Genomic DNA, 12,691 nt, shown 5'->3' on the forward strand with positions numbered 1-12,691 from the left:
CGTCGAAGACATTGGTTAAAACAAATATTCACAAGACATGGGGACTTGTTTTTTTGCTTGTGAAGCTGAGTTTGATATTACTTGTGGCTACTTGTAACGACCCGACCGGTCGTTTTGAGCTTTTGCACTTTGATCGCCAGTTCTTGGGCATGACTTGCCCCGTCTAATGCATTATGACTGATGTAGATCGTTGGTTTTGGTTTTTAGGAAAATCGGAATAAGTTTGGAAGAACAGTCTCAGTTGAAAGCATTAAATTTGAAAGGTTTGACCAAGAGTTAACTTAATTATATATGAGCTCGGATTGGAATTTTTATGATTTGGTTAGCTTTGTTAGGTGATTTGTGACTTAGGAGGGTGATCGGAAAAGGTTTTGGAGGCCCGTTGTAGAATTAGGCTTGAATTGGCAAAGTTAGTATTTTGGCGATCTCCGGTTGTAAGGTGAGATTTTGATCCGAGGGTCGGAATGGAATTCCGAGAGTTGCTATAGCTTCGTTGTGTAATTTGGGATGTGTGTGTAAAATTTCAGGTCATTCGGAGGTTATTTGGTTGGGTTTTTGATCAAATGCGTGTTTCGGAAGTTTTTAGAAGAACTTAGGCTTGAATCCGATGTGATTTGATGGTTTTGGTGTTGTTTGAGGTGTTTTGATGATTGGAACAAGTTTGAACGAGGTTTTAGGAGGTGTTGGTGCTTTTGGTTGAGGTCCCGGGGGCCTCGGGGTGATTTCGGATGGCTAACGGGAAGATTTTGAACTAGGGAAATTTCAGAGTTTTTGCTGTTGCTGGTATTTTCACACCTGCGGCTTGGGGACCGCAGGTGCGGTGTCGCAGATGCGGGGTGGAAGTCGCAGAAGCGGAAGGCAAGGGAAATGATGGGACCGCAGATGCGGGTAGGGAACCGCACCTGCGGAGCCGCAGATGCGGCTGTAGGACCGCAGATGCGGTCAGGCTGGACTCAAGGAATTTCGCAGATGCGGTAGGTGGCCCGCACTTGTGGAGCCGCAGATGCGGTTAGGAGACCGCAGAAGCGGTTTGGAGCCTTTAGTAAATTTCCGCAGAAGCAGATGGATGAACCGCAGAAGCGGATTTTGGGACCGCAAATGCGGAAAGGTCTGGGCAGACCTTATTTGATATTTCATTTCGCAACTTTGGGTTATTTCACCATTTTTGCCTTCGACCTTGGAGCTTTTTGGGCGACTCTGAAGAGGGAAATCAAGTGACTTAGTTGAGGTAAGGATTTTTGAACCAAAAACACAACCCTAAGGTGTTATTACATGAATTAAGACTGAAAAACTAAGAAATCAAGGATTTAAAATGGAGGTTAGGGCTTGAACTTAAGAGAGTTAAGAATAGGGATTTGAGGGGCCAATTGAACTCCGATTCTTGTGATTTTGATATGTATGGACTCGTGGCGAGATAAGGAATCCGTCAATGTGAAAATTTCTGAGTTTCAAGAAGTGGGCCCGGGGCTCGGGTTTTGCAAATTTCGGGATTTTTGATGTTTTTCGATTATTTTCGATTGGGCTTTGTTCCCTTAGCATATTGTGATGTATTCGCTCTGATTTTGGGTAGATTCGATGCGCGTGGAGGCCGATTTGAGGAGCAAAGGCATCGCGAGCTAGAGATTTCGCCGGTTCGAGGTGAGTAATGATTGTAAATAATATCCTGAGGGTTTGAAACCCCGGATTGCACATCGTAGTGCTATGTTGAGGTGACTTACACGCCGGATAGCGAGCGTGGGGTAGAGCACCGTTGGGGATTGTGACTTGGTCTGTCCCGATTGATGATTTTACCGCGTATTTGACTGAAACTTATTTGTTATCATCATGATTGGGCTTCGTGCCATATTTGGGCTTCGTGCCAATTATTTGAACCCTCCGGGGAGTTTTTATCACTGTTTTCCTCACTATTTTAACTTATACATGAATTCAGTCCTGTTGATATCTATTGTTTTACAAACTCAGCCACCCTTACTCAGATCTGAAACTTAAATGATATTTCTAAATGATATTTTTGGGCTGAGAACTACTGTTTTACAGATGCCCGAGGGGCTTGTGATAATTTTCGGACTGAGTGAGGCCGAGGGCCATATGTGAGGATATGCTGAGTGATATGAGGCCGAGGGCCTGAGATACTTTACATGCCACGAGGTGGCCTGAGCGATGGGAGGCCGAGTGATGTGAGGCCGAGTGCCGAGTGCCGAGTGATGATGCCACGAGGTGGCTTGATATAGCGCTTGGGCTGTAAGGGCCCCTCCGGAGTCTGCACACCCACAGTGAGCTCGGGTACCCATATAATTTGAGAGTGAGCCTGAGGGGCTGATACTATGCTGAGTGACTGATACTGAGCCCGAGGGGCTGATACTATTCTGAGAGCGATCTGAGAGAGAGAGAGAGAGAGAGAGAGCCCGAGGGGCTGAGAGTGTTCTGTGAGTGAGCCGGAGGGCTGGTACTGTTTTGGAGATATTGCCCGAGGGGCGAACTTTTATTTTGCTCATCTTACATATTTATTTGCCTTTTTACCTGTTATGCTGTGGTATTTGTGCCCGAGGGGCGAATCTTCTGTGCTTATCGGCACTAACTGTTTTGAAATCATTTCGTAACTGTTGTAAATATCATTTTCAAAAGAGATTTAAACTGAGCCAAAATATTTCTAAGGATTTCACAGCTTCACTGCTTTCTCAAAGGATTGTACACTCCTTCTATACAACATGTTGGTTGCTTTACGTGATTTCTTACTGCTCAGTTGTTATTTACCTTTATTACTCACTGAGTTGGAGTACTCACTTTACTCCCTGCACCTCGTGTGCAGATGCAGGTATGTGACGATCCGGCCGGTCGTCTCATGAGTTACCGCTCCGTTTTCCCCATTTCTGCTTCTATTTGCTTTGTTTGTCGGTTCTATAGGTGATCGGGTTGGTTGGCTCGGGTTCGGAAAGGTTTTGAGAAGGTTTGAGACACTTAGTCTCTTTTAAGAAAGCTTAAGTTGGAAAAGTCAACCAGATGTTGACTTATGTGTTAGAGGGCTCGGTTGTGAGGTCCGACGGTTCGGATAGCTTCGGGAGATGATTTGGGACTTAGGAGCGTGATCGAAATGTGTTTTGGAGGTCCGGAGTAGATTTAGGCTTGAATTGGCGAAATTGAGTTTTTGGCGTTTTCCGGTTGATAGGTGAGATTTTGATATAGGGGTCGGGATAGAATTCCGAGAGTTGCAGTAGCTGCCTTATGTCATTATGGATGTGTGTGCAAAATATCAGGTCATTCGGACGTGGTTTGGTATACTTTTTGATCAAAAGCGGAATTCGGAAGATTTTAGAGCCTTAGGCTTGAATTCGATGTGTTTTGGTTGTTTGGATGTTGTTTGAGGTGTTTTGAAGGTTGGTATAAGTTTGAATGGTAGCATAAGGCTTGTTGGTGCTTTTGGTTGAGGTCATGGGGGCCTCGGGGTGATTTCGGATGGTTGGCGGAAAGATTTGGAGTTGGTTGTGACAGCTGAAGTTTCCCATTGCTGTCATAACCGCACCTGCGGTAGGGGACCGCAGGTGCGGTCTCGCAAAAACGAGATTTTAATCGCAAAAGCGGATAGGGCCTGGGAAGGCAGAAATCGCAGAAGTGGTTGAAGAACCGCACCTACGATGGCGCAGGTGCGGATGGTGCATCGCAGATGCGGAATTTGGTCGAATAAGTGGAAACCGCAGGTGCGGCGCTTGGGACCGCAGAAGCAGTTACGCAGGTGCGATATCAGGACCGCAGGTGCGAAAAGCCTGGGTCAGAATGTATATATTTCTTCCTTCGCGATTTTCAAAGGGTTTCACCATTTTTAAACGCGAATGTTGGAGTTTTGGGCGATTTTGAAGAGAGAATTCAAGGAGACTTCACTGAGGTAAGGTTTTGGATTATCAAAACTCATTTCTATGGTATTAATTCACGGATTAGAGCTGTAATTAACGTAGAATTTGAGGAACTAGGGCTTGGAAACTTAGGCCTTTGATTGAGAATTTGAAGGACCATTTGTGGTCGGATTTTGGAACTTTTGATATGTATGAACTCGTGGGGAGATAAGGAATCTAATAACGTAAAATTTATCGAATTCCGAGACGTGGGCCCGGGGTTGGGTTTTGTTTAATTTCGGGAATTTCATTGTTTTTCAATTGTTTTCTAGTGGGCTTTGTCCCTTTAGCATAATTTGATGGTTACGTTCTGATTTTGGTAGATTCGGAGCATCCGGAGGCCGATTCGAGGGGCAAAGGCATTACGAGTTAGAGTTTAGGCTGGATTGAGGTGAGTAATGATTTTAAATGTTATCCTGAGAGTATGAAACCCCGGATTACACAGCGTTAGGCTATATTGAGGTGACGCACACGCTAGATGACGAGCGTGGGGTCATGCACCGTTGGGGATTGTGACTTAGTCCATTCCGTATGGTTGTTTTACTGCGTAGTTGACTGCAAATTGTCTGATATTATCATGTTTTGGGCTAATGCCATATTTGGGCTTCGAGCCAACTGTTTGAACCCTTAGGGCATATTTACTGCTATTTTCCTCACTGTTATGACTCTACACTTGTACTCAGTCATGTTATATTTAACTGTTTTCACAACTCAGCCATGTTTACTCTATTTTAACACTTTAAATGATATTTTAAAAAGATATTTTGAGCTGAGTATCATTTTTTACGGTTGTCCGAGGGGCTTATGAGATTCTGACTGAGTAAGGTCGAGGGCCTGTATTGTGAGGTTACTTATGGGTCGGGCTGCACGCCGCAGCGGTGATATACTGATTATGATAATAAGGCCGAGGGCCTGAGATTGTACGCCACGAGGTGTCTTGTGATTGACATGAGGCCGAGAGCCTGTTTATGATGCCACGAGATGGCTTGATATTGCGCTTGGGCCGTAAGGGGTCCCTCTCGGAGTCTGTACACCCCCAGTGAGCGCGGGTACCCATTGTGATATGAGATATAGCCCGAGGGGCTGGTATTGTTCTATGATATTGCCCGAGGGGCTGATTCTGTTGTTGTTATTGAGCCCGAGGGGCGGTTCTTGTGTGTTTACCTTTCTAGCTGCTTTTCTTTTATTTGTTTAACTATTTAAAAGGTGTTTTCTGGGACTTCACTGTTTAATTGTGTTTACTGTTTTTGGTTTGCCTCTTATAGCTTATTGTTGTGGTTAACGTGATTTTATATCGCTCAGTCTTCATTTATTGTTATTACTCACTGAGTTGGAGTACTCACTTTACTCCTTGCACCCCTGTGTGCAGATTCGGGCGCTACAGGTCCTGCTAGCGAGGGTTGAGAGCTGTCCAGCAGATTCCGGAGATTCACTAGGTAGCTGCCAGGCGATTCGCAGCCCAGTGCATTCTCCCTCTATCTTATTTCCTTTCTGATTCAGTTATGTAGTAGTGGAGTAGACTTTCAGACTTGTAGTATTATTTTTGATGCTCATGACTGGTGACACCCCGATGTCGGGCTGTGTTGGTTTTAATTCCACAATTTGTACTGTTCACTGTTTATTTTTTGGGATTTTAATTCTGTTAAAGACTTAGTATTTATTAATTTAATTACTTAAAGTGAATTGGAAGTGTGTCGGCTGACCTTGTCTTCACGAGAGGCGCCATCACGACCGGGTCCGGGTTTAGGGTCGTGACATGATAGATGCCTCATTATTTAGGATTAAAACAAGAATCCTTATTCTAATTTTCTTTGTTTTTGTTCTACGATAATATAATGCATATAATTTTCTCTTAATTTTTGTGTGTGAGAGAGTAAAGACATTTCACTGCTATACAAACAAAAAGAAGCTTCTTTGAGTTTTCATTTATTGATGGCCGGATGATGATTTTTACTATTTTGATTAGACATTGCATAGAACAGGAGGGGAAGAATATCTATTATTCAAAGTTGAGAGAGGTATTTGATTTTTAAAATGAACTTGGAAGGGAAAAAATAGTTTTCAGCCTATAACTAATTGTTGACTAATGGGTGTCTCATTTCTCTTTTTATTTTTAAATTAATACAAATAGATAAGAATTAAGAATGTAGGAGATAATGTCTAAAATATCAAGTGGATCTTTGTGGACTGAAAGCTAAAATAATGAAGCTGTCGTCTATCTAGAAAATTAAAACTTTTGAAAAAATCCACTTTCAGGTAGCATTGTCCAACTTTTGACAAGAAACTCAATTATTGCTCAAACATAGATATCTAATTTTGGTAAATATAATACTTCCTCCGGTTCACTTTAATTAATCTTTTTCATTGTTTTCATACATTTTAAGGAATTCGCTTTATATTATTAATTAATAATAAAATTAACCATATTAATTTTTATTATCTTTTTAATTTGTTCATTGGAAATATGATAGATAGTCTGAGACTCTTTATTCCAACGACAACTTTAGTTAAAAAAAAATTTATTTCTTGTTGATATCTGAAAAAATTAAATACCATACATTACAACAACAACAAAAAATGAGGCAAAAAAATTAATTAAAGTGGAAGTACGAAAAAAGCAAAATGCCGACAGATATTTGAAACTAGCCACGAGAATTTAGACAATCTTTATGGACACTTATTTTAGGTTCTTTAAACGACATTTTTTTTTATAATGGAGTACGGACATAAATAAGAAAAAATAGTTCACCAAAAGGTTACATCTAAATTTCGTTGTTTTAGCAACAAAAAAAAAAAAAAAAAAAAAAAAAAAAAAAAAAATCAGATGAGTGGATGACTTGGTCTTCTATATTTGCTTATATATTCATAGAAAATCTCACTTTCATTGCACATAAATAACTATTGAGTATATTATTATTGATTTATGTAATGCAATGCATTCAATAGTTTAGTTAGTTAGTGTATGTACAGTTAGTCATAGTCAATGTATTAGCTTTAGTCATAGTCAATGTATATACATACACACATACGTGTACTGTTCAACTTAATAGATGAAATAATATTCATTGGAAATATCTCTGCTTCTCCACTCTTTCTTCTCTTCTCTGTTCTCTCAAAACATTCTAGAGAACTCCATGGGAGCTTCATCCATTCAAGCTCTCACATGCAATTTTGATATGGTATCAGAGCGAGGACGTTAGCTCAGACTCCGTCAACATCTTTCAAATATCGATCGAAGTTTCATTCGTTTCATTCCGTCAAATTTCTAGGGTTTGGTAGCTATCGCCCAAATCTACCGTCAATTTTAGGGCTTTGGCAATTGTCACTCGTTTTTGGAGGCGTTTCTCTTACAGATAATCTCAAGTCTAGTCAAGCTCCATCAGATTCATTAGATCGAAGTTTTGAATATGGCTGTCGATCAACCCGGAGATACAACTTCTGGCTCGAGCAGGAATGATCAATTGGCCATCGATACAGGTAATCCCCTCTATATTCACCCTTCAGATAGTCCCGGAATGGCTTTGGTACCAGCTCCATTCGATGGAACTGGATATCGCTCCTGGAGAAGAAGCGCTTTGCGAGCCCTATCAGTTAAAAATAAATTAGGGTTCATTACCGGAGAACTTAGGAAACCTAGTTCTAATTCACCTCAGTTTCGATTATGGGAGAGGTGCGATAACATGGTAACCTCGTGGATTCTCAACTCCCTTGCCAAGGAAATATCTGATAGCGTAGAGTATGTAAATGACTCAGTGGAACTCTGGAGAGAATTAGAGGATCGATATGATCAGACGAATGGGGCAAAATTGTATCAGATTCAGAAAGAGATCAATGATCTAATGCAAGGTTCCCTAGACATCACTACATATTATACAAGGATGAAGAAATTGTGGGAAGAATTGAATACCTTAAGTGCCAAATCTCAGTGCACTTGCAATTGCACTTGTGGAGCAAAAGAAACCATGCACAAAGCAGAACAGGATCGACGGCTTATCCAGTTTCTAATGGGGTTGAACGAGGTCTACACAATAGTGCGAGGAAGTATTCTCATGATGAAGCCACTGCCCTCTATGGCACAGGCTTTCTCACTACTGATTCAAGAGGAGAAACAAAGGGAATTCAAGCCTACTAGTCAGTTAAGTCTGGATTCTACTTCATTACATGTAAATGCAAACTCACAAAATCCAAATCCATTTGGGGCTAGAAATTTTAAAACACACTATACACCTAATAACAACAACAGAGGTCGACCATTCTGTGATTATTGCAAAAGACCAGGACATACAAAGGAAAAATGCTACAAGTTACATGGATATCCTCAAGGGAACTCTTATAATAACCAAAATTCCAATCGCTACAACACCAATCCTCAGTCGTATAATCAAGAAAACAGTCAGAGCTGCAGGTTCAACAAAGGGAAAGGGGCTGTGGCTAATGTGCATGGGACCCCAGCTGACATGATTCATGAGAATGTGAATGAACAAGAACCACAAGATGGTAATCAGAATCTCAACCTCACAAAGGAGCAGTATGGGCAGATAATGAATCTGCTGCAGCACTTCCAAATAGGACATGCAGGAGGTTCCCCTAGCAACTTGGATGTCACAAGTGGCAGTGCCAACTTTGCAGGTATTGTTGTCTGTACTTCCTCCATTGATTTTGACAAACCTTCATGCAAATGTTTTGAATCAAAAGCTGATCTTTGGATTATAGACTCAGGAGCATCCAATCATATGACCTTTAACAAGCATGCACTTAGTAATGTCACCAAATTACCCTATCCTTTATTAATAAGCCTACCAAATGGATATAGAGTAAAGGTTCTTGAATTTGGAGATGTGATACTTTCTTCAGAAATTGTTCTGCATAGGGTCCTTTATGTCCCATCTTTCAAGTACAACTTGATTTCTGTTCATTCTCTTACAGTACACCTTAGATGTATTGTGTTCTTCAGTAATACTCTTTGTCTGATGCAGGCCCCTTCAGTGAAGAGGCCTCAGGTGATTGGTAGTAGCAAAGAAGGTCTATATTACCTCTGTTCCAGGTGTTTGAAGGGTAAAAGAAATGTCTTACCTTCTGTTGTTTCATCCTCTTATTGCAAGTGCATTCCTGTTTCTCATTTTCCTAGTAGTCATGAGTCTGTAGGTCATATTCATTCATGTCATACTTCTCAAAATGTAAATACTTCCACTCCAATCAATAAGAATGAGTCTTCTTTTGTGTCTGATAAATGTGATGTAAACTCTCTATGGCATAATAGGCTTGGCCATGTTCCTTTTATTAAAATGAAGGGGATATCCTCCATCCCAGTTAAATTTTCACCCAGACAACCCTTTATATGCCCTATATGCCCCATGGCAAGGCAAACCAGACTACCTTTTTCCCAAAGAACCAGCACTACCTCCAGGTTGTTTGAATTAGTTCACATGGATATATGGGGACCTTACCATGTCACAACCCATAATAACTACGAATATTTTCTTACATTAGTGGATGACTTCAGTAGATCCACTTGGACACACCTGTTAAGCTGCAAAAGCAATGCCCTTCAAGCATTAAAAGCCTTTGTAACCATGATTGAAAATCAGTTCAACACCTCCATAAAGGCCATCAGATCTGATAATGGCCTAGAATTCACCAACCATGAAGCCTTTTCATTTTATCAGTCTAAAGGGATCATACATCAGAAAATATGTCCCTACACACCACAACAAAATGGTGTGGTAGAAAGAAAATATAAATACCTACTTGAGACTGCCAGGGCTCTCATGTTTCAATCCAAACTTCCAACCAAATATTGGGGAGAATGCATCTTAACAGCAACTTATTTGATAAACAGGCTGCCCACCACCTACCTCAATAACAAGTGCCCTTTTGAGCTGTTATACAAAAAGAAACCTCTTTATTCCCATTTAAAAAGCTTTGGTTGCTTATGTTATCCCACTTTACCCAAAATACATAGAGACAAACTTGAACCAAGAACCACTCCTCACATTTTTATAGGCTATCCCTTTGGAACAAAAGGATACAAGGTACTGAGCCTAGTTACCAAGAGAATTCACATCTCTAGAGATGTAATCTTTCATGAAAATATCTTTCCTTTTTCCCTAAGTTCTGAAAATGTTTCTTTTCCTGCTGTCCTTAGAAGAGTCTCTTTTCCTAATTATATTGAAGATAGTAGTCAAGCTCTACCTATGGATTCAGGACAAAGATCTGTTGGTATCACACCTCCAGAGACAGAACATGATACTCATGATATACCATCTCCTACCATCACTGAACCTCCTTCCATCAATGAGAACAATCTACAACTTTCACCTTCTAATGATACACACACTTATAACACCACATCTTAGGAAATCAAGCAGAAGTCACCAAATCCCCACTTATCTACAAGACTATGTTTACCAATTACCCAATAGTAATTCTTCTGCTCAGTTTTCCAGTTCTTCCTCTTCACTAAAAGCCCTATTTTCCAATCATCACCACATTACTCCTGCTTCCCTATCTTCTGAAAGTAGCTCTTGATACAAAATGTATTCCATGATAGTGAGCCTTCTTCATATGAGGAGGCAGCCCTCAATCCTGCTTGGCAGGCAGCAATGACACTAGAATTTGAGGCACTTCATGCTAACCACACTTGGGATTTAGTCCCTCTGCCAATTGGCAAGCAAGCAATAGGTTGTAGATGGGTATATAAAATCAAACATAGAGCTGATGGAAGTGTTGAAAGATTCAAAGCTAGATTAGTGATAAAAGGTTATACTCAACAGGCTGGGATTGACTATACAGAAACCTTCTCCCCTGTGGTGAAAATGACAACTGTTAGAGCATTAATTACAGTAGCTGTTAAGAAGGGGTGGGATATATTTCAACTAGATGTAACAATGCATTCCTCCATGGAGACTTGAATAAGGAAGTCTATATGGAACCCCCTCCTGGGCTGGTAGTAAATCAGCAGGAAAAGTTGTGTGTAGATTAAATAAGTCCCTCTATGGACTTAAGCAGGCTAGTAGACAGTGGTATGCTAAATTGACTGAAGCACTGTCCACAAAAGGGTACCAACATTCTGAAAATGACCATTCCTTGTTCTGCAAGAAGACTCCTACTTCTGTTATCTTTGTGGGTGTGTATGTTGATGATGTTATAATCACTAGGACTGATCCAGCAGAGATTGCATACTTGAAGGCCTTCCTAGACCAACAGTTTAAAATTAAGGACCTGGGAAAACTGCATTACTTCTTGGGATTAGAGGTTCTATACAAGCCAGATGGGATTCTTATTTCTCAAAGAAAGTTTGCCCTAGACTTGTTGAAAGAATATCAAGTGTATGACTACAGTAGTGTAACTTCACCCCTTGATCCTACAATAAAGCTGAAGGCACAAGAAGGAAACCTATTACCAGACCCTCAATATTACAGGAAGTTAGTGGGAAAACTCAATTTCCTCACCAACACCAGGCTGGATATAGCTTATAGTGTACAGCTCCTTAGCCAATTTATGTAGGCACCAAGAGATACTCACTTAACAACTGCATTTCACCTTCTTAGATACTTAAAGAAGGAACCTACTCTAGGTGTGTTCTTCTCAAACAATCCTGACTGTACAATCAAGGCATTTTGTGATTCAGATTGGGCAGCATGCCCAGATTCCAGGAGATCTGTCACTGGTTACATAGTTTTGGTGGGAGACAGCCCTATTAGCTGGAAGTCCAAGAAGCAAGAAACTGTCTCCTTGTCCTCAGCTGAGGCTGAGTATAGATCCCTCAGAAAGGTAGTTGGTGAATTGGTTTGGTTGAACAGGTTATTTGCTGAACTCACTGTTATCCAGTCATGTCCTATGTAGGTGTTTTGTGATAGTCAGTCGGCTATACACATTGCTCACAATCCAGTGTTTCATGAAAGGACAAAGCACATTGAAGTTGATTGCTATTTTGTTAGGAACAAATTGCAAGAAGGCCTAATTTCTCTACATCATGTACCTACTCACCATCAGTTGGCTGACATTCTCACAAAGGCTCTCACAGGGGTCAAGCACTCAGCTGTCCTCAGCAAGTTGGCAGTGAAGACCTCACTTCCAACTTGAGGGGGGGTATTGAGTATATTATTATTGATTTATGTAATGCAATGCATTCAATAGTTTAGTTAGTTAGTGTATGTACAGTTAGTCATAGTCAATGTATTAGCTTTAGTCATAGTCAATGTATATACATACACACATGCGTGTACTGTTCAACTTAATAGATGAAATAATATTCATTGGAAATATCTCTGCTTCTCCACTCTTTCTTCTCTTCTTTGTTCTCTCAGAACATTCTAGAGAACTCCATGGGAGCTTCATCCATTCAAGCTCTCACATGCAACTATAGATAGAAACTTGCTTTGCTTATTCAATCAAAGTAATCTTTCTTGCAGAATCAGTATGCTTAGGTCTTACTCTGTTAAAAACACTACAAAACGTATCTTTGACTTTGTATTTTTGTTTTATCGACAAATTATTGGAATGAGGTGACGCCTTTCTTGTAACGTTTTAGAAAAAGATAATACAAAGTCTTTAAACGATTATTAATATGCAACGGATGGGTATCAAAGGTTTTTGTAATTAAATAACTTTTGACGTTGAGCTAAATAAGTACAACTATGTTTTTTCATGGTAGTGTCAATTTCGTATTTTACGTGCAAGAGCTAATTTGTATTAAACTACAATATAGTTTTAATTTCATATTTTTCTTGCAAGAGATAACATGTATTAAACTGCAATCAGACCTTCTATTATAACAGCATCCATGTATAACAATCATTTAA

The 12,691-nt window shown here is 40.3% G+C and overlaps 1 protein-coding gene across 1 annotated transcript; it reads left to right on the top strand.

The window, feature by feature from the left end:
- Window positions 1-7,294: 7,294 nt before the first annotated feature.
- Window positions 7,295-11,972, top strand: LOC109237003. Its single transcript, XM_019403245.1, has 6 exons — window positions 7,295-8,812; window positions 8,864-8,931; window positions 10,438-10,768; window positions 10,896-11,311; window positions 11,438-11,660; window positions 11,733-11,972. The coding sequence occupies exons 1-6, from the start codon at window positions 7,295-7,297 to the stop codon at window positions 11,970-11,972; spliced, it is 2,796 nt and encodes a 931-aa protein (XP_019258790.1).
- Window positions 11,973-12,691: the final 719 nt, after the last annotated feature.

The sequence above is a fragment of the Nicotiana attenuata genome, unplaced genomic scaffold (genome assembly GCF_001879085.1).
Source record: "Nicotiana attenuata strain UT unplaced genomic scaffold, NIATTr2, whole genome shotgun sequence".
Classification (NCBI taxonomy): domain Eukaryota; kingdom Viridiplantae; phylum Streptophyta; class Magnoliopsida; order Solanales; family Solanaceae; genus Nicotiana; species Nicotiana attenuata.

Coding starts and splice junctions, on each gene's coding strand:
- LOC109237003 (XM_019403245.1), top strand. CDS start 7,295: ATGGCTGTCGATCAACCCGGAGATACAACTTCTGGCTCGAGCAGGAAT. Junction 8,813..8,863: donor TTTCTGTTCATTCTCTTACA/GTACACCTTAGA, acceptor TGTCTGATGCAG/GCCCCTTCAGTGAAGAGGCC. Junction 11,661..11,732: donor AGTATAGATCCCTCAGAAAG/GTAGTTGGTGAA, acceptor TGTCCTATGTAG/GTGTTTTGTGATAGTCAGTC.